Consider the following 22,412-nt stretch of genomic DNA (forward strand, 5'->3'; position numbering starts at 1 on the left):
CGTTAAATAGAATTAAACTTGTTTATGAGAGTAAATATGTATCTCTAGACGATGATCTAATGATTCCAATATTGAAAATTGGCTCGAATTAAGAAAGTCGTTCGAACGAGTTAATGACGTTCATTACAGAAGTCTAGCATTGATATTAACTTTGTTAATATTTGTTTACCCAAATTTATTACTATTCTATTGAATTTGTTTGAGTATTTTGGAAATAGGTTCCGCTGGCCCCTCCACCCTCTCGGATGATTTGCACAGCATCCAACTATACACAATTAGAGTTCACCGACGCATGCAAAGTAGAGAGCTCTACTAGCAGGACTGATTTTGACAGGTACGTTCCTCGAAGGTCTATGAAGGCTGACGTGGCTCCGACTTTCCACTCAATTTACATTCAAGTTGAGCACTAGGTTGACTGACTTCTCTGTTCTCACTTCAACTACCACCATCCATTTGGAATCTTTGGGAGACAAAAACTCTACTTAACGAGGCTCTCTCTTCCTCCTTTGTACGCATTTTTGTGTGTACATGCATAAATAGATATGGAGTTTAGACTTCTTCTCCTTCTCTCGTTAATTACTACCCCTTTGTTCGCCTTGAACGACACTACTACTTCTTCTTCTGATGGTCTCGTCCTCCTCTCTTTCAAGTCTCTTCTTTCCGACCCATCTCGAGCCTTGGCCTCGTGGGATGTTCACGCATCATCCCCCGATTTCTGCCAATGGCGAGGCGTGGCCTGCGGCAAGCGCGGTCACCTCCGGCATCGCGTCACGGCCTTAGTTCTCAACTCTCTCGATCTGGCCGGTTCCATATCTCCGTCCATAGCCAACCTCACATTCCTCAACTCCCTTGATCTCTCCAATAACCAACTCCATGGCCTTATCCCACAACAACTCGGCTCTCTTTCTCACCTCAAGAATTTCAACCTGAGCTTCAATTCGCTTGAGGGGGAGATCCCAGCTTCCATCTCTAACTGCACCAATCTACAAAGCATTAGTTTTAAGAGCAACAACCTCCGAGGTCGAATACCATCCAACCTTACCCTCTGCTCTGAGCTAAGATTCATCGATTTCGAGCATAACAACCTCACAGGAGGCATTCCCTTGGAGATTGGCGACCTTGTCAACTTGGAGAAACTTCTCATGGGTTTCAACATGTTGGAAGGTCCCATTCCTGTCTCGATTGGGAAGCTTCAAAAGCTAAGCGTGCTGGAGCTGAGTGAAAATGGCATCTCCGGAGCAATTCCGATTGAGCTGGGAAATCTCTCAGCATTGAATTATCTCCTCGTCGAAAATACCAGTCTAACCGGATCCATTCCGCCAAGTATAAGCATGCTCTCTTCTCTTGGTATTCTTTCTCTCGCAGCGAATTACCTCCGAGGAGGCATCCCGCCATCGTTAGGTAATATTTCCTCCCTTAACATCCTAAACGTAGGGATAAATAATCTGACTGGAGGTATCCCGTCATCTTTGGGGAGCCTCAGCTCCCTCACTACTCTTGAATTATTTGAAAACAATCTCAATGGCGGCATCCCGCCGTCACTTGGTCAACTGGTTCAACTCACACTAATTGATCTAAGTTTTAACCACCTCACGGGCGGCATCCCTCCTCTTTTCTGGAACATGTCATCCCTCCAACATATAGACTTGCAAAATAACACGTTGGTTGGTTCTTTGCCATTAGATGTTGGCCACCGGCTTCCACGTCTCCAATATCTTGCCTTGAACAACAACCTTTTTCATGGATCAATTCCCTCTTCTTTGTCTAATGCCTCTATGCTTGGAGTCATTCAATTCTCTTTTAATTCATTCACGGGCACCATCCCTCCGAGCATCGGTAATCTGAAGAGCTTATCTTGGCTTGTTCTTGACAATAATCAGTTAGAGTCAAAGGATTGGAGTTTCTTAACTGCTTTGTCGAACTGCACATACCTAAGAGTACTTCAGTTGGGTGCCAATAAATTTATCGGTGTGTTGCCTAATGCGATAGCCAATTTGTCGACAAGACTTGAAAACTTAGATGTGAGCGTCAACCAAATAGAAGGAAGCATACCAGTAGGTATTGGAAACCTTATCAATTTAAGCGCGTTGACTTTGAATAGTAACTTTCTCACTGGCGCTATCCCTGCTACTCTTACAAGACTTGAGATGTTACATATTATATTGCTAGACCATAACACACTGTCTAGAGAGATCCCACCTAATTTTGGCAACCTCACTCGACTGAATGAGCTTGATCTCAGCTTCAATGCACTGTCTGGGAACATACCCTCTAGCCTTGGAAGATGTCCGCTTGAATGGCTAAGCCTCGACAACAACAAGTTAGCTGGTGTCGTACCTAAAGATATTTTCCTTATCTCTACACTCTCGGTATATCTTCGCTTGTCACACAATCAATTGTCCGGGCCGCTCCCCGACGAAGTTGGTAGATTGTCGAATCTGAGAGAGCTTAGCCTCCAAGAAAACAGATTCGGCGGGCAAATTCCTACCTCCCTCGGTGAATGTCAGATCTTGGAATATTTATTCCTAGATGGGAACTTATTTCAAGGACCAATTCCTTCTTCATTAAATCAATTGAGAGGCCTTCAACAGCTAGATCTTTCGCATAACAACCTGTCTGGATCCATTCCAGAATTTCTAGAGACTTTTACTGGTCTGAGCTACCTGAATCTCTCCTTCAACAATTTCGAGGGTGAAGTGCCATTACATGGAGTTTTCCAGAATGCAAGTGCAATCTCAATAGTTGGAAATAGAAGGTTATGTGGAGGCATCTCAGAACTGAAGTTGCCACCATGCTCAATCGAAACCTCTAAGAAGAAGCATCCATCTCCAAAGCTGATAGTGGTTATTTTAGTTCCAATTGCAATCCTTGCCTGTATCCTACTTCTCTCTTTTGCTGTCGCTCAATATTGGAGGCATAAGTCAAGAAAGGAACCAGCACATATGACAAACTTCAATGATACATACATGTGGGTCTCTTATGCTGATCTAGTGAGAGCAACGGAAGGGTTCTCACCTGCTAATTTGATTGGTGTGGGAAGCTTTGGTTCTGTATACAAGGGAAACATAGGCAGTGATGAAGACACTAATATTGTTGCAGTGAAGGTACTTAATCTCCAACAACGAGGAGCCTCTCAAAGTTTCACTGCAGAGTGTGAAGCCTTGCGATGTATTCGACACCGAAATCTTGTAAAAATATTGACTGCCTGTTCAAGTGTTGATTTCAGAGGTAATGACTTTAAAGCTCTAGTTTTCGAGTATTTACCTAATGGGAGTCTAGACGACTGGTTATATCCACAAGCAGCAGAGCAAAGCCGAGTGCTGAGTCTCATCCAAAGACTAAATATTGCCATTGATGTGGCATCTGCATTAGATTATCTTCATCACCACGGTCCAGATCCCATTGTTCACTGCGATCTTAAGCCCAGCAATATTCTTCTTGATGACAACATGGTTGCTCATGTGGGTGACTTTGGATTGGCGAGATTTCTTAAAGCATCCGTCAGCGTATCCTCTCAGAAATCGACCAATTCAGCAGCTCTAAAAGGGTCAATTGGATATGTTGCTCCAGGTAAGATTTTCAGTTCAGATTTATTAAAATAGGAAGTAGACTGACATTATTTCGGTTAGAAGAAAATTATCTCTAGTCGAATAATTTTGATTGTTTTACTACATTTTAAGAATTAATTGCTTTCCAATGTTCCCATATATATATATTCTTTGATAAAGAAATTTAAACGTCACAGAGTATGGAATGGCGAACAAAATTTCAACTTCTGGAGATATCTACAGCTATGGAATACTCTTGCTAGAAATGTTCACAGGGAAGAGGCCCACCGATGAGTCTTTCAAGGATGGTCTCAGCCTTCATACGTATGTTGAGAAGACACTAGCAAACCAAATGATTGACATTATTGATCGTGGCTTGCTCTCCGAAGGGGTAATTGGAGAGCAAAATGGGAATGTGGGAAGCACAGCTGATGATAAAGAACGAAGAAGAGAGTGCATAATATTAGTACTTAGAATTGGAATTTTGTGTTCTAAGGAATTACCAACGGAGCGAATACAAATAGAAGATGTTATCAAGGAACTGCTTAAGATCAAGAAGGAGCATGTGTGAAGTGGAAAGCAATGCAGTTGGGAGACTTCGACTATGAATTCTGTGACAAGGGAATCACATCTGAGGATTATTAATAAAACATAGATACATAATGAATTTATTCGTACTGTTTTGTAGAGTTTAACATCTATAAAAAAAGTTAAGCTAAAGTTCCTAATTCAATTTGTTGATTGAAATCTTTGCATCAGTAAATCTATATAATTAGTTGGGTGAGTCTGTACGCTATTTCAGGTTATTTATGCAACAAAAAGAAAATTAAAAAAAAAGTTATTGTTCTTTGACTATGTCTAGTACATTACAGAGTAGCAAGAGAATATATTTGGTTTGCTCGGTAGTTTTGGCATTTATCAACGGGATTGATTTCGTCCAACACTTAAAATGCCACACATAATCATAGATTTCAAGATGAACTAGCTTTGATAAAAATAAATGAAAATGACTAAACAGAGTGTTGGCATGGTGAGCATAAAGAGATAATGCATAGATTGAGGAAAAAGAAAACATTAACCATATTTAACGTACAGCTCAACTTGTTGTTTTAGAAAAAAAAATGATGACTAATATGCCGACAAAGGCTCTTTCAAGATACTCTTTCCCAGTTTAATTTCATAGATTTGGATGATGGTTATGTTGTGCAAAATACTCAAATGGGTGAGGAAAGCGGAAGCAAAACCTTTCACCCTCAAACAAATCCAAATGGAATAGCAATAATTTGGGGCAAACCAAATATTAGCAAAGCTAATATCAATATCTATGTGAGAACTCCAAATGCAAGATGCTAGTTATAGAGAACTTCAAATACCTAAGGTAATCACAAACATGAACACCAAATCAATGCAAACCATAAAGAGAAAAGATGGAGAGACACGATTTACGTGGTTCGGCGATGTGCCTACGTCTACGGGCAGAATAATCTTAAATCCACTATGCAAATCTTCAAATACAAAGAGATTACAACTCTAATCTCTCTCTGAACAATGGTGGCTCTCCCCTATAAGCTTTTCTCTCTTGCAAAATGCCCACCCCAAACCCTAAAACCCAACATTTCTATTTCTAGGCCCCGTTCAGAATTGAGTTTTTCCGCGTCGCGTTCGAACGCTCTCGGGGCTCGTTCGAACGCCCTCCCATATCAAAGCATCAGAAACAAAGGGGCATTCGAACACCCTCTGGGCGCGTTCAAACGCGCCCAGTGCAAATGTAGACTGGCGTTTGAACGCCAAGGCCCCGTTCGAACACGGCTGGGGCCGTTCGAACGCCTGCATAACAGACTGCTCTCTATCTGGAGCCTACGTTCGAACGCCCCTAGGGCCCGTTCGAACGCGCGGCACAAATATGCTGAAACTTGCTGGATCTGAATTTGAGCCAATTTTTAATAGGTTAGATGTTATAATTTTAATTCAGAATATGACAAGAGATTTCCTATGCTAACCTTCGGTAAAATTTTCAATAGAAGCATTTGTTTTATCATCACAAGTTTCTACAAGGCAAGTCATTCAATAATTAACATAAAATCCTGGCAATAATAAATATAAAATTTAAAAAAAAAAATCAAATTATGTAACTTTTCGACTCAATAATAGATCTTAACCATGGGGAAGGCAGTGCACTAGGGCGGCAGGGTGAGGGCATGGTCCTTTTCTGATCAACTAATTTGATGGCCTTTTTAATACTTTCGTGATTAAAAGGTATTTAGGGTATACTTCAATTTGAAAGCTGGACAAGTTATTCTCTCTGTTATTCAACCATCTTTGATGTGATTTGGACATTAAAGTCAAAATAGAGGGATTCTTTTCCAACTCTAGTCAAAACAGAGACATGTATTTAGAATTTAGAGACGTGGATTACCATCAAGATGCAACTTGACTGCAAGTCGTTTATATATGTACAAGAAAAATTGAACTCTATTTAACCAGACTCAATTTAGTTATATGATATCTCTGTCTCTTTCTCTCTGCCATAGCTATCGATGACTCTTCCACGGAGAAAAGCTACTTTTATAAAACAATAAATTTATATTTGAAATCATTTAGAATATTTGAAACAATGAAATTATATTATAACAAATGTGTAGAATATATAAAATGTATATCAATATGTATTTGCTTGTACACAGTAGCGGAGTATTTTGATACCAATCTGCATCATCTATAAAAATTATTTTTTAAAAGTTAAGTCATGTAAGACCCTAATAAAAGTTTAGTTAGATTATGTAAAGTCTTAAGACAAATTTAGTTAAGTTATATAAATTTTTAATGCAAGTTTAATTAAGTTGTGTAAGCTTTTAGAGCTAATCAGTAGGAGTTATTATACCTAACCTTTATATATAGGAGGAGTTGGTCTTCTTTGTTTAATGATCCATGAAATATAAGCATTAAAAAATTACATTAGTCGTAAATTTATCTTAGGGTAAGAATAAGATAATTGAGAAATAAGTTATTATTTTTATTCTTATATTTTATCGTAGTCGTTAGATCGTTTTATCTTTCTATGAATTGACAATAGCCGTAGAAACGTCCCAACTTTCTAAACCCTAACCACCTTCCTCCTTAAGTAATCACTCTACCCTATGACCGTCCACCATTACCCTTGGCCGTCCGCCACCTTTTCGACGACTGCTGCAACGTCAGATATTTACCGTTCCACCCTCTCTGATCTATCTCTATTGTTTTATTTTTAACTTTTCATCCTGACTTCCGATTTAGATGAAACTAGAGCAATTAGAATTCTAACTTACGAGATTATTTTTATCTAAATTTTTATAATTTTTTTACATTCGAATCAATCCAAATTTAATTCGTAACAAATAATTTTGCTCAAAGGATGTTGGATTTTAGAGCAGCTACGTTCCGATTTGTCTCGTAATCTAGAGTTCCAAATATTTTATAAATTTGAGAAATAAAACTAAATGATCGTAAATAAGGTGAGCAAATTAAGATACTAAACAAAACATATCTTATGTAATCAATGAAGGCATATGTGCCATCCTTGCCCTATATCAAGATGCATATTTTGGAGGTAACGTGTAGTCTAAGTTGTACAGCGTAAGGGTGAGCTTAACGGTGTGTTTTGCTCGTACAAGAGGAAAACAAGAGTTGATTTATAAATAGTGCTAAATGTAGGAAGTAAACTGCAAATTAGGTACATCTGGAATACAATAATGTGTCCATTATTTTTATCCATTTTTTTTTGACTATCAAGGAGCTGTTTCCAGCTATGTATTAATTAATTAATTAGCTGTTGACACGTAATCCGCGTCGACAGCGATGAGTTTACAAAATTCTGGGGGTGCGTGGCTTAGCCGCTCGAAAACGCTAGAGCCGGAGACCACGCTTGCCTTAGCAGCTGCCCAGTCAGCAACTTTGTTTGCTTCTCTACCTACGTGAGTAAGCCTTACTTTCATACATTCATTTGCGAGATCGACGCACTCCTGCACCAGGTTCCTAACACGCCAAGGGCTGTGCTCTATCCTCTGCATGCATCTGATGGCCTCCAGGCAGTCTGTTTCGATCTCCAACCTGCGGTCTCTTTCGGCCGCTTTCAGTCCCAATCTGATGGCCCATAGCTCAGTTTGTAAGGCCGAGCTCCCCGGACAAGGCTCCCATACCGCCTGGACAAGCTCCCCGGTTGCATCACGGAAGACAACCGCTGCACCTCCTTGGCAGGCGCCTGCCCTTAGCGCGACGTCGGTGTTGACTTTAATCCACCCCAGCTATGGTGGTTCCCATCTCTACCTACTACTCACTTCTTTCTGTTTCTTTTCTTTAGTCTTATGCCTGTGCTCCTCCGCTAACGCTACTGCTCTTCTCACCACTACTGTCTCCGGCGTCTTCTTCTCACCAAAAACAGCTTCATTCCTACTTTTCCAAAGGGACCATAGTGTGCAGGCTATAATCCCTTTGATCTGTCGGTCTTCCTCCTTGTTGGAACTCCACTCTCTCGTGATCCATTCATGATCTATCCTTGCGGTCTCCACCCCTTCTCTGGTTCGCAGAAGCTCCCACACCTCCCGACTGTATCTGCACGTAAACATGAGGTGGTCGACTGTCTCTCGGAACTGCCCGCACATTACACAACCTTCCTCTGATCCGATATGAATATACTGAAGACAAGCTCGCGTAGGGAGCCTACCCCACAAGAGTTTCCAACAAAAAGTTCTAATCCTCGGAGCTACCGGTAGCCTCCAGAGAATCCTCCACCCTTCCCATTGGTGCTCACTCTGCGGTTGTAGGGAGTGGTAGATAGCTTCAACAGATGGAATTCCCCTTGGGTGCGGCCACCAGATCCACCTGTCCTCACTGGTGGCAGTACCCATGGGGAAGGTTGATATCTCATACGCCATATCCGAGCCCGCCTCCCTGCACAGCCTCGCGGTGGTCCAGTGCTGGTTGTTGGTGATGTCCGCCACCCTTAGGTTTTCATACATTAGGGCACTAGCGAGCTCCCTCGGCTGTCTGCTCCATGGGACCTCCTGCATCCATGGATCGTATGCGGCTCGCGTGCCCCTGCCATTCCCAATCAGCACTCTACAACCCATCCTTAGTTGCTTGGCTGTTTGGGTTAAAGCACGCCAGACCCATGATGCATTTTTTATCTTCTTTGGTTCCCACGGGTGCAGGCTCCCATACTTGGCCTGTATTAGTCTGATCCATGGGGCCTGCTCCCTGTTTAAAATCTTGAAGACCAGCTTGCCAAGGTGAGCTGTTCTTGCATCTCTGAGACGTCGGACTCCAAGGCCGCCCTGCTGCTTGGCGGTAGTGACCTGTTCCCAGTTCATCAGGTGTAAACCATGGCCTTCACTGTTTTTCCAAAGGAAAGTCCGATCTTTTTTGGTCATCTCCTCCAGCACCGCGTCCGGCAGCCAAGTGCTACCCAGCCAATATGCCGGGATCGCCAGCAGTGTCGCGTTAATCAGGGTTAGTTTGCCGGCTTGTGACAGAAGCTTCCTTTTCTAGCCGGCAAGCCTCTTGTCGATGCGTTCCACCAGCACCTGATGATCTTTCACCTTCACTCTCCTCCCCGAGATAAGCACCCCGAGATTTTATCCATTTCATAGTTTGGATTTTATGTACACCTTTTCTTCTCTCCTTCCCTTCTGACGACGAAATCCACTACCCGCTCCCGTCACGGACGTTGCTTTTAAGTAAACATCAAGCTTCTGGATTCTGGCAGACTTACGAGGTCAAGCATGCAGTCACTACAAAAACTTTTGTACGAACTGAGGATCCCCCACACCAAATTTCTATCATCTGTGGAAGTTAAATGTATCTCTAGATGGTGGTCTTCTAATGATTCAAACAACACATATTTATAGCTAAAAGCCAAAAACCAATCAATCAAGTTCAACTCATAGACGCATGCAAGTTGCATGAGCTCTTCTAACGTAAATTGATTTTGACAGCCGCCTTCCTTGAATGTCTATGAAGAGCTGAATCTAGTGGCTCCGACTACAGCCCTCTTACATGCAAGTTGAGGTCTAGCTTGACTAAATTTTGACCGCTGGGTCCTTCCTTGAAGGGCTCTCTGACATCACTCTAGCAGCAATCATCCATGTGGAATCTTTGGGAAACCCAAACTCTACTTAACGAGGCTGAATATAGTTCACATTTTTATTTTTAGGATCTAAGACTTCTAGTATGTAGGCATCGTTTTATGTGTACTATGAGATAGTGAGAGCCTAATCCACGGGTAGGCACCACATGCGATTTTCGCCCACTAGCATAACTATTGAGGTTGTGGTATGTTTAGTACAAATTTAATATTCTAAAACGTTTGATTTTAACGAAAAATTTAACTAACTACTTAATATTTGGTATAGGTTCATACTTTATTCGATATTCACCATCGATGCTCAGATGCACTTGCCGCATGGAGTAGCAGTGGAGGTCGAGCACCGATGAGCGCGATTGTTGACATGTGTATTAATGCATTGCAGATGGTTGATATGTCGCGACGTTTATATGGTCCTCTCTAACATAGGCCACTGTCAGCTCCTATAGAGCATAAGCCATTACCACATCCTGTAGTTAAATGTAGAGGTAGAGGTAGAGGTAGAGCAAGAGATAGAGGGAGAGAGGGAAAGCTACTACAGCAAGCCATAGAGGAGGTGACTATACATGAGCCGACTATAGAAGAGGCGAATAGAGAGGAGCCGATTATAGAGAAGGCGACTAGAGAGAAGCTGACTATAGATGAGGCGACTAGAGATGAGCCAATTAGAGAGCAAACTACAGTAGGGCAGCTAGCAGATGTAGACACGTCTGTTTCATAACGTACATAGGAGCCGTCTACATCTCATGACCCAAGGTTGTTTAAGAAGAAAGAAAGAGACCACAATATTTACGATTATATGTATCAAGAGGATAAATACTTGTTTTAGGAACTTAAAATATTTTAATGTAAATATATGTCATTTAGTGGTTTTACTTTCAATATGGTTTGATATGAATTTACTAGTTTTACATGTGTTTTGTGGATCCTCAAATATATGTAGATGTTATGCTACCACCAAAATGTCTTTATTAAATAAATGTATTTGAATATATTTTCATTTAGAGTTGACCGATGATTGTTTGGTGGTCATGAATTTGGAAGCTTTCTAATAATGATTTATTTATAAATTTTTCGTTGTAAATATGCATTTGTATAAAAAAAAGTTGTATTGTGCTTGACTCTAGTTAGTCAGTCTACACTAAGAGTTGAACTACTCATAGTGCTTTTTGGTTATTCATGGGAATTAATAATTTGTGCTTACGTGTGGCGTATTAGATATTCCGAAACACTCAATTGTACCAAAATATAAAAATAATAAAATGTTGAATTGTTCAACATTTTATAATTATAAATACTAAATAGTTTAACATTTTATAGTTTAACTATTCCAACAAATAGAGTTCAGATTGTAAAACAATCAACTTATAAAATAATGAAAAGTTCAGTATTTTAAACTGTAAAATGCTGAACTATTCAGCGTTTTAAATATCTAACTACAAACACTAAAAACATCGTTAACTAAAGTGGCTCTAGAGAAGCGCTGAAATATATAGAGTTTCACTTTTCAGTAATGTTTATCTAATCAACTGATTCTTTTTAAAAGGTAAAATATTAAAAAAATTTAGCATTTTAAGTAGGTCTGCAGTTAATCTGACCACTTTTTGTAATAAATTTAGATGATAGTCCATTTCAATAAATTAAATATTAAATAGTGCTATTTCGGTCAAAAACTCTTAAAAGGTAGCCATCTGTAGGACAATAATATGTCCATTGTATTTATCCATTTCATAGTTTGGATTTAACGTACACCTTTCCTTTCTCTTCTTCCCTTTTGACAACGAAATCCACTACGAAATCCACTATCCTTTTTTGGCGACTTATGACGCCATGCATCCACTCATTACGAAAACTTTTGTATTAACTGAGGTCCACCACAAGCAATTAATTTACCGTTTTAGGAGTCCGGTTGAATCAAGCTTAGATATTATTAAACTTGTTTAAGCGAGTAGAAATTATCTCTAGATGGTGGTCTTCTGATGATTCAAACAACACATAGTTATAGCTAAAAGCCAAAAGCCAATCATTCAAGTTCAACTCATAGACGCATGCAAGTTGCATGAGCTCTTCGAACTTAAATTGATTTTGACAGCCGCCTTCCTAGATAGATATGGAGTTTAGACTTCTTCTCCTTCTCTCGTTAGTTACTACTCCGTTGTTCGCCTTGAACGAAACTACTACTTCTTCTTCTGATGGTCTCGTCCTCCTCTCTTTCAAGTCTCTTCTTTCCGACCCATCTCGAGCCTTGGCCTCGTGGGATGTTCATGCATCATCCCCTGATTTCTGCCAATGGCGAGGCGTGGCCTGCGGCAAGCGCGGTCACCGTCGGCATCGCGTCACGGCCTTAGTTCTCAACTCTCTCGATCTGGCCGGTTCCATCTCCCCATCTATAGCTAACCTCACGTTCCTCAACTCCCTCGACCTCTCCAATAACCAACTCCATGGCCTTATCCCACAGCAACTCGGCTCTCTTTCTCACCTCAAGAATTTCAATCTGAGCTTCAATTCGCTTGAGGGCGAGATCCCAGCTTCCATCTCTAACTGCACCAATCTACAAAGCATTAGTCTTACCAGCAACAACCTCCGAGGTCGAATCCCATCCAACCTTACCCTCTGCTCTGAGCTAAGATTCATCGATTTCGAGCATAACAACCTCACAGGAGGCATTCCCTCAGAGATTGGCGACCTTGTCAACTTGGAGATACTTGCTCTGGGTTTCAATACGATGAAAGGTCCCATTCCTGACTCGATTGGGAAGCTCCAAAAGCTAAACATTCTGGAGTTGAGTGGAAATTATATCTCCGGAGCAATCCCGTATTCAATAGGAAACCTGTCAGCATTGACTGGTCTCTATGTCGAAAATGCCAGTCTAACCGGATCCATTCCGCCAAGTATAAGCATGCTCTCTTCTCTTGCTACTCTTGCTCTAGGAGGGAATTATATCCAAGGAGTCATCCCGCCATCATTAGGAAACCTTTCCTCCCTTGCGGTCCTGGTGATCAGAGGTAATTATCTAACTGGGAGTATCCCGGGATACTCCTGTCACGGACAAAGTCTTTGAGATAGACAACGATCGCGCGGCACTCAACTTTCAAGTAGCAAAGTTAAGTCAGCCGTTCGCTTCACAAGCGATGCACCTGTTTCTGGATTGCGACAAAGCAAAGACAAGCAAAATACAAAGTTTGGCAAACAAGATTGCGATTCTTTATTGATTGGAAAGGAAGTTACAAGACATGCCAACGACGAGAAAATTAAAGGGGCAGGATAGCCATCGAGGGCAAAATGAACACCATTGAACTAGTGGCACTTCGGTTGCGAAGCTGGCTCACTTAATGCTTCTCGATAGTTCTCCTATACTACTAAGTATGAGCATCCCCAATTCTGCAACCTGGGGGGTTCAAAGGTCTTGTGGGGCGTTACGTTTTGAAAGTAAGCCTCATTGGGGTTTTGGCCCATGAGTTTTATAGGCACGTGCGGGGAAAAACCCAAACTAGTGTTGCGACGACACTAATATTGCGATCCCAAGGTTGCTTCGCAAGGAGCTCTTGAAGGAAACCAAAAGACACTCAAAAACATGCAAAAGACATGGGGTTGGCATCCCATTTACATACTCGAAAAGTGAAAAATACAATAGGACCGACATTGCGAACAACACGGTCCTAACAGACTCCCCCACTTAGACTCTCGGCGTCCTCGTCGAGGTGATCTTCGGCTGCTACCATGATGACTTACTTCATCTTGACGTGCTCGCCAAGTTCTTCTTTCGGTAGGCTTGAACTTTGTCTTCTTCATGCCGCAGAGTTTCTTCAAGTTCCCAACTAGCTTCTGACATTGGAAGATTCTTCCATTTGACCAAGTATTCGGTCTCCGTAGCTCCATTGGGTAGAGTCCACACTCTGTCCGCTAATATGGTGTCAACCTGCCTTTCAAGCGACGCCGTTGTGGGGTTTGGCCGGCTTGACACATTGCGAGAAGGGTCTTCGCGATCGGCATGATACGGTTTGAGGCAACTCACATGGAAAACCGGATGGATTTTAAGCCAAGCGAGGAGTTGCACTTGGTAGGACACATTGCCTACTTTATTGATGACAGGAAAGGGGCCTTCATATTTGCGAGCAAGTCCTTTGTGCACCTTGCGAAAGAACTTGAGCGATGCCGGTTGAAGCTTGACCAGCACCAAATCGCCTTTCTTAAAGTCTCGCGGCCTTCTATTCTTGTCCGCCCACTTCTTCATCTTTTGGGTTGCCTTCTCAAGATAGGCTTTGGCAATCTCCGCATTCCGATGCCACTCTTTGGCAAGGTGATATGCCGAAGGGCTGCTGCCTGTGTAACCCACCACCAAAGTATGCGGTGTGGAAGGTTGTTGTCCCATGATAACTTCGAAGGGGCTTTTGTTGGATGCAGAGCTCCGCTGCAAGTTGTACGAGAATTGGGCAATGTCAAGTAGCTTGACCCAATCTCGCTGATTGGCACTAACAAAGTACTGCAAGTATTGCTCAAGAAGAGCATTTATTCTCTTCGTTTGGCCGTCGGTTTGGGGATGAAGGCTTGTGGAGAAGAAGAGTTTTGACCCCAAGAGTTTGAACAACTCCGTCCAAAACCGGCCCAAGAACTGAGGATCCCTATCGCTCACGATGTTTTGCGGGACTCCCCAATACTTGGCCACATGCCTTAGGAATAACCGAGCTGCTTCATCAGCGCTGCAATGCGGCGGAGTCGGTATGAAAGTCGCATACTTTGAGAATCGATCCACCACAACTAACACTGAGCCAATGTCCCCGACCTTTGGCAAGCTCGAAATGAAGTCCAAAGAGACACTTTCCCATGGCCGCTCAGGAACGGGTAGCGGTTCCAACAACCCACAAGGCTTCGCGCGCTCCACCTTGTCTTGTTGGCAAATGAGACAAGTGCGCACATACTCTTCGACGTCTTCCCTCATCTTTGGCCAATAATACGCTCTTTCCACAAGAGCCAAGGTCCGATGTACGCCCGGATGACCTGCCCACAAGGTGTCATGACACTCTTTGAGCAGTTCTCTTCGCAAGTTGTTCACCCGTGGCACGTACACGCGGTTTCCTTTTGTCATGATGAGTCCCTCCTGGACCCAAAACCGTCGCGTCTTGCCTTCATCTACAAGCTTCTTGAGGGTCTCCGCCATCGGATCACTTTGCATCCCCTCGCAATCTTCTTCAAAAGCGACGCTTGCACTTGGCTTATACTCTCGTTTGCCACCGCTTTGAGAGTAGCCAATTCCGCCTTGCGGCTTAAGGCATCCGCAACTTGATTTGTTCGACCTGGTTTGTATTCCAAAATCATGTCGAATTCCGCCAAGAAGTCTTGCCATCTTGCTTGCTTTGGAGAGAGCTTCTTTTGAGTTTGAAAGTAACTCAAGGCCACATTGTCGGTCTTCACAACAAAGTGAGACCCAAGGAGATAATGCCTCCAAACACGAAGGCAATGTACGACCGCCGTCATCTCCTTTTCATGCACCGTATACCTCCGCTCCGTATCATTCAACTTGCGGCTTTCATAGGCAACCGGATGTCCTTCTTGCATAAGAACTCCTCCGATGGCATAATCTGAAGCATCCGTGTGAACTTCAAACGGAAGGGAGTAGCTTGGCAACTGCAATACGGGTTCCTCCATCACCGCTCTCTTCAAATCAGCAAAGGCCTCTTGACATTTGCTAGACCACTCCTATGAGCGGTCCTTCTTCAGCAAATCAGTCAGCGGCGCAGCCCTCCGCGAGTAGCTTGCAATGAACCGCCGATAATAGTTGACAAGTCCCAAGAATGAACGAAGTTCTGTCACCTTCGAAGGGGCTTGCCAATCATGAATGGCACGAACCTTCTCCTTGTCCATGCAAATGTGTCCACCGCCAACTTGGTGTCCAAGAAACATGATTTCCTCTTGTGCAAAATAGCACTTCTCCTTCTTCACAAAGAGGGAGTGTTCCCTTAACACCTTGAAGATGGCTTTGAGATGTTGGATGTGCTCTTCCAACGTCTTGCTGTACACCACGATGTCGTCGAGGTAGACCACCACGAACTTGTCAAGATACTCATGGAACAGCTGGTTCATGAGTGTACAGAAGGTTGCAGGGGCATTCGTCAAACCGAATGGCATCACCAAGAATTCGAATGCACCATAACGTGTCACACACGTTGTCTTTGCTTCATCGCCTTCCGCAACTCTGACTTGCCAATACCCCGACCGCAAGTCCAATTTGGAGAAGTACCGCGCTCCTCCAAGTTGATCAAACAAGTCCGCAATGAGAGGGATTGGGTACTTGTTTTTTATCGTCGCTTTGTTCAAGGCGCGATAGTCTACACATAGTCGTAGACTCCCATCATGCTTCTTTTGAAATAGCACCGGCGCCCCAAACGGTGCCTTTGAGCTGCGGATCAACCCGCCTTTAAGCAACTCATCAAGTTGCTTCCGAAGTTCCGCCAACTCCGGAGGAGACATGCGATATGGTGCACGGGCTGGAGGCTTTGTCCCTGGTTCCAACTCGATCTTGTGATCCACCGCTCGCCGAGGAGGCAAGGTCTTTGGCAATTCGGGCGGCATGACATCCCCAAATTCCTTCAAAACCCTTGCGACCCCAAGAGGAATTGGGCCATTCTCCAAAGGATCCGCCTCTAGCTTCAAGGCCGCCAAGAATGTTTGCTCACCCTTCTTGACACCCTTCTTCAGCTGAAGTGCTGAAAGTTGTTTTGTCTCCTTTGTCGTCGTCTTCGCCACCGGGACGACACAAGGGGACTCATCCCCCATCATGCATAGAGCATTAAGAAACGGCATAGGCACCCCTCTCGCCGTCTGCAGAAATTCCATCCCAAGAATGACTTGGAAGTCATCCAAAGGAACCGCCATGAAGTTGGCCTTGCCCCTCCAAGACCCAACCGCAACATTTACGTCCTTCGCTTGCCCGGCGATTGGTTGAGACTTCGAATTCACCGCCTTCATTCGACTTGAGTCCTTTGAAAGGAGCAACCCAAGTCGTTGTGCTTCATGGTCCGCTATGAAGTTGTGAGTGGCACCAGTGTCAACCAACGCCTTCGTCGACTTTCCATTGAGCTCAATGTCGACGAACATTAGCTCATTTGGCTTCCGGTTCTTTGAAGGCAAAGTCTTCCGCTTCTCCCCCACTTGAGCCTTGAGTGCATTTAGAAGCCGCAATGCCCCCATGCGAGGGCCCTCCGTCGACTTCTCATCGTCGCTCTCCGAACTTTGCTCTTGGGCTTGCACTGCATTGAGCGACTTCCTTTGCGGGCAATTCTTCACAAAATGTGGTCCTCCGCATAGGAAACACCCTTCCTCGGGACTCTTGTTTGGCTTCGCACCCTTTTGCCAAGACCCCTTCTTCTCGCTTTGCATCACCCCTTTGCCTTTCGGCCTTTGGGGCTTTGCATTGCTCGTCGAAGGCTTCTTCTTTGGGTTTTCAGGGGTTGAATAATCCATCAAGCGCTCCGCCGCAGCTTGGGCCGCCGCTAAGTCAGGAATGTCCCGACGTCGCAACTCTGTTTGTGCCCAAGGCTTCAAGCCTTCCAAGAAGTGAAAAAGCTTGTCCTTCTCCGACATGTCCCGAATGTCCAACATGAGTGTCGAGAATTGTTTGACATATTCTCGAATCGACCCCGTTTGTGTGAGGTGTCGCAAACTCCGTCTTGCGATGAACTCCACATTTTCAGGAAGGAACTGCACCTTCAGCTCCCGTTTCAAATCCTCCCAAGAATTGATGTTGCAGCGGCCACCTTGGATGTCCTCATAACGAGTCCGCCACCATAGCTTGGCATCCCCGTCGAGGTACATCGTTGTGAAGGTGACTTTTGTTTCTTCCGAGTCCGGTCGCACCACCCGAAAGTATTGCTCAACATCGAAAAGAAAGTTCTCCAACTCTTTGGCATCCCTTGCGCCCTTGTAGCAGTGCGGTTCCGGCACCCTGACCCTTCCAGAATGTCCCTCTGCATGTGCGGCGGGTTGCACGGTGCTCATGGCTCGCGTGAGTACCGTCACCCTTGCGGAGAGGTCCGCTAGCTGCTCTTTGAGATGTTGGACAGCTTCCTTGGTGTTGTCTCGCAACGTCTCGACCTCATCGTCGATGTGTTGCTGATATGCCTCCAAGCGATCCGCCCTATCGCCGAGAGAGTATATTTGAGCAACATTGGCACTCAATTGCGAGATGTGTGCCTCCATCTCGTCAAGCCGCTCCCTGTTACTTCGATGCCTTTCAGAATCGCTCAGATGTGGCTCCGTAATCAGCACCGCTGGTCCTTTGCCCAAATCTGCTGTATTTGCCGCTTGACTTGTCTCTCCGCCTTGCTTATGGCGCCCCATTTGCAAGGATGTTGCTCTTGTCGACCCGCTCTGATACCACTTGTCACGGACAAAGTCTTTGAGATAGACAACGACCGTGCGGCACTCAACTTTCAAGTAGCAAAGTTAAGTCAGCCGTTCGCTTCACAAGCGATGCACCTGTTTCTGGATTGCGACAAAGCAAAGACAAGCAAAATACAAAGTTTGGCAAACAAGATTGCGATTCTTTATTGATTGGAAAGAAAGTTACAAGACATGCCAACGACGAGAAAATTAAAGGGGCAGGATAGCCATCGAGGGCAAAATGAACACCATTGAACCAGTGGCACTTCGATTGCGAAGCTGGCTCACTTAATGCTTCTCGATAGTTCTCCTATACTACTAAGTATGAGCATCCCCAATTCTGCAACCCGGGGGTTCAAAGGTCTTGTGGGGCGTTACGTTTTGAAAGTAAGCCCCATTGGGGTTTTGGCCCATGAGTTTTATAGGCACGTGCGGGGAAAAACCCAAACTAGTGTTGCGACGATACTAATATTGCGATCCCAAGGTTGCTTCGCAAGGAGCTCTTGAAGGAAACCAAAAGACACTCAAAAACATGCAAAAGACATGGGGTTGGCATCCCATTTACATACTCGAAAAGCGAAAAATACAATAGGACCGACATTGCGAACAACACGGTCCTAACACTCCGCTCACTCATTTCTCTCGGATTGTATGAGAACAATCTCATTGGTGGCATCCTGCCGTCGCTTGGCAATTTGCTTAAACTCACATATCTCAATCTAGCTTTTAACAATCTCAGGGGGCACATTCCTCCTTCTTTATGGAACCTATCCTCCCTCGAACATCTCGTCTTGCAGCAAAATAACCTGGTTGGTTCTTTGCCATTAGATATAGGCCCTCGGCTTCCTCGTCTCCAATATTTTGATTTGAACAACAACAACTTTCATGGATCAATTCCCTCATCTTTGTCCAATTCGTCCTTGCTTAGAAGGATTCAAATCTCTAATAATTCATTCACCGGTGCCATCCCTTCAAGTATTGGAAATTTGAAGAACTTAGTCTGGCTTATTCTTGATAATAATCAGTTAGAGGCAAAGGATTGGAGCTTCTTAACTGCTTTGTCGAACTGCACAAACCTACAAGCACTGTTTTTGGGTGCCAATAAACTTCAGGGCGTGTTGCCTAATACGATAGCCAATTTGTCGACAAGCCTAGAGAGTCTGGACATGAGCTACAACCAAATAGAAGGATCCATACCAACTGGTATTGGAAACCTTGTCAATTTAAATGTCTTGACTTTCAACTATAACTTTCTCACAGGTGCTATCCCTGCCACTATAGCTAGGCTTGAGATGTTACAGATGCTATATCTATACGTTAACAATTTATCTAGAGAGATCCCCTCTATATTTGGCAACCTCACTCAACTGAGCAGGCTTGATCTCAGATTCAATGCACTGTCTGGGAACATACCCTCTAGCATCGGAAGATGTCCGCTAGAACAGTTAAGCCTCGGCAGTAATATGTTAACTGGTGTCGTACCGAAAGAAATTTTCCTTATTTCTACTCTCTCGGTATTTCTTGACCTGTCATCTAATCTATTGTCTGGGCCACTCCCCCCCGAAGTCGGTAGCTTACAAAATCTAAGAGGGCTTTATCTCGAAGATAACAGATTCGAGGGGCAAATTCCTAACCCCATCGGTGAATGTCAGATTTTGGAATATTTATTCCTAGATGGGAACTTGTTCCAGGGACCAATTCCTTCTTCATTAAGTCAATTGAGAGGCATTCAACAGCTAGATCTTTCGCATAACAACCTGTCTGGATCCATTCCAGAATTTCTAGAGAATTTTACTGGTCTGAGCTACCTGAATCTCTCCTTCAACAATTTCGAGGGTGAAGTGCCATTACAAGGAGTTTTCCAGGATGCAAGTGCAATCTCAATAGTTGGAAATAGAAGGCTATGTGGAGGCATCTCAGAACTGAAGTTGCCACAATGTCCCGCCAAAATCTCTAAGAAGAAGGAGAAGAAGAAGAAGAAGCATCCATCGGCCAAGTTGATAGTGATCATTTCAATTTCGGCGGCACTCCTTTCCTGCGTCATAATCCTCTCTTTTGCTATCGCTCATTATTGGAGGCATAAGTCAAGAAAGGAACCATCAAATATGACAAACTCCAATGATTCATATTTGTGGGTCTCTTATGCCGATCTCGTGAGAGCAACGGAAGGATTCTCACCTGCTAAGTTGATTGGTGTGGGAAGCTTTGGTTCTGTATACAAGGGAAACATAGGTAGTGACGAAGACACTAGTGTTGTTGCAGTGAAGGTACTTAATCTCCAACAACGAGGAGCCTCCCGAAGTTTCACTGCAGAGTGAGAAGCCCTGAGATGCATTCGACACCGAAATCTTATAAAGGTATTAACTGCATGTTCAAGTATTGACTTCAGAGGTAATGACTTTAAAGCGCTAGTTTTCGAGTATTTACCTAATGGGAGTCTAGACGACTGGTTACATCCACAAGCAGCAAAGCAAAGCCGAGTGCTGAGTCTCATCCAAAGACTAAATATTGCCATTGATGTGGCGTCTGCATTAGATTATCTTCATCACCACGGTCCAGATCCCATTGTTCACTGCGATCTTAAGCCCAGCAATATTCTTCTTGATGACAACATGGTTGCTCATGTGGGTGACTTTGGATTGGCGAGATTTCTTAAAGAATCCGTCAGCGTATCCTCTCAGAAATCGACCAATTCGGCAGCTCTAAAAGGATCAATTGGATATGTTGCTCCAGGTAAGATTTTCAGTTGAGATTTATAAGAAAATAGGAAGTAGACTGATATTATTTCGGTTAGAAGAAAACTATCTTTAGTCTAATAATTTTGATTGTTTTTTTACTACATTTTGAGAATTAATTGCTTTCTAGTCTTCCCATATATATTCTTTGATAAAGAAATTTAAATGTCATAGAGTATGGAATGGCGAACAAAATTTCAACTTCTGGAGATATCTACAGCTATGGAATACTCTTGTTAGAAATGTTCACAGGGAGGAGGCCCACTGATGAGTCTTTCAAGGATGGTCTCAGCCTTCATACGTATGTTGAGATGGCATTAGCAAACCAAATGATTGACATCATTGATCGTGGCTTGCTCTCAGAAGGGGTAATTGGAGAGCAAAATGGGAATGTGGGAAGCGCAGCTGATGATAGAGAACGAAGAATAGAGTGTATAATATTAGTACTCAGAATTGGAATTTTGTGTTCCAAGGAATTACCAACAGAGCGAATACAAATAGAAGATGTCATCAAGGAATTGATTAAAATTAAGAAGGAGCTCGTGTGAAGTGGGAAGCAATGCAATTGGGAGACTTCAACCATAAATTCTGTGATAAGAGAATCACACCCGAGGATTATTAATAAAACATAGATACATAATGAATTTATTCGTACTGTTTTGTAGAGTTTAACATCTATAAAAAAATGTTAAGCTAAAGTTCCTAATTCAATTTGTTGATTGAAATCTTTGCATCAGTACATATAATTAGTTGGGTGAGTCTTTACGCTATTTCAGGTTATTTATGCAACAAAAAGAAAATTTTAAAAAAAGTTATTTTTTTTTATTATGTCCAGTACATTACAGGGTAGCAAGAGAATAAAATTGATTTGCTCGGTAGTTTTAACACTTATCAACAAGATTGATTTTGTCCAATAATTGAAATGCCACACATAATCATAGATTTCAAGATGAACTACCTATGATAAAAAAAAAATGACTAAAAAGAGTTGCCACGGTGGAGCATAAAGAGACAATGCATAGATTGAGCAAGAAAAACATTAACCATATTTAACGTACAGCTCAACATTTTGTTTGAGAAAAAAAAAATACTAATATGCTGGCAAAGGCTCTTTCTAAATACTCTTCCCTAGTTTAATTTCATTGATTTGAATGATTGTTAGATGTTATAATTTAATTCAGAATATGACAAGAGTATCCTAATGCTAACATTCGGTTAAATTTTGAATTGAAGCATTTGTTTTATCATCCAAGTTTCTACAAGGCAAGTAATTAAATAACTAACATAAAATCCTGGCAGTAATTGATATAAAAATTTAAAAAAAATTAAATTATATAACTTTTCGACTCAATAATAGATCTTGACCATGGGGAAGGTAGTGCACTAGGGTGGCAGGTTGAGAGCATGGTCCAACCGAGCTCTCACAAGGTGGCAGACCATCCGCCAGTTGGACATGCAATTGGATAACATGTACGTAGAGCCTTAAGAAACCAAAGTCGATAGGACTTGAGATTCTAACTATGAAAGTGAAGTCTAATGATAATTTCAAACTTGCTTGGAGGCCACCCAGCATTTCTAGAGAGAGAAGGTACAACAAAAGTCCTCCAGAGAGCAAAAGGTAGGGAGGGAACA

General features: G+C 42.9%; 1 protein-coding gene and 1 pseudogene across 1 annotated transcript; both read left to right on the plus strand.

Moving 5' to 3' along the window:
* Positions 1-532: 532 nt before the first annotated feature.
* Positions 533-4,276, plus strand: LOC140801627 (receptor kinase-like protein Xa21). The gene is made up of 2 exons (XM_073156829.1): positions 533-3,570; positions 3,746-4,276. Exons 1-2 carry the CDS (start codon positions 543-545, stop codon positions 4,117-4,119), a joined length of 3,402 nt encoding a protein of 1,133 aa, XP_073012930.1. The 5' UTR covers positions 533-542; the 3' UTR covers positions 4,120-4,276.
* A 7,498-nt stretch (positions 4,277-11,774) lies between these two features.
* On the plus strand, positions 11,775-21,368 carry LOC140802145 (uncharacterized; annotated as a pseudogene).
* Positions 21,369-22,412: the final 1,044 nt, after the last annotated feature.

Source organism: Typha latifolia, chromosome 15, assembly GCF_019914945.1.
Source record: "Typha latifolia isolate L0001 chromosome 15, TyphaL0001v2, whole genome shotgun sequence".
Taxonomy (NCBI): Eukaryota; Viridiplantae; Streptophyta; class Magnoliopsida; order Poales; family Typhaceae; genus Typha; species Typha latifolia.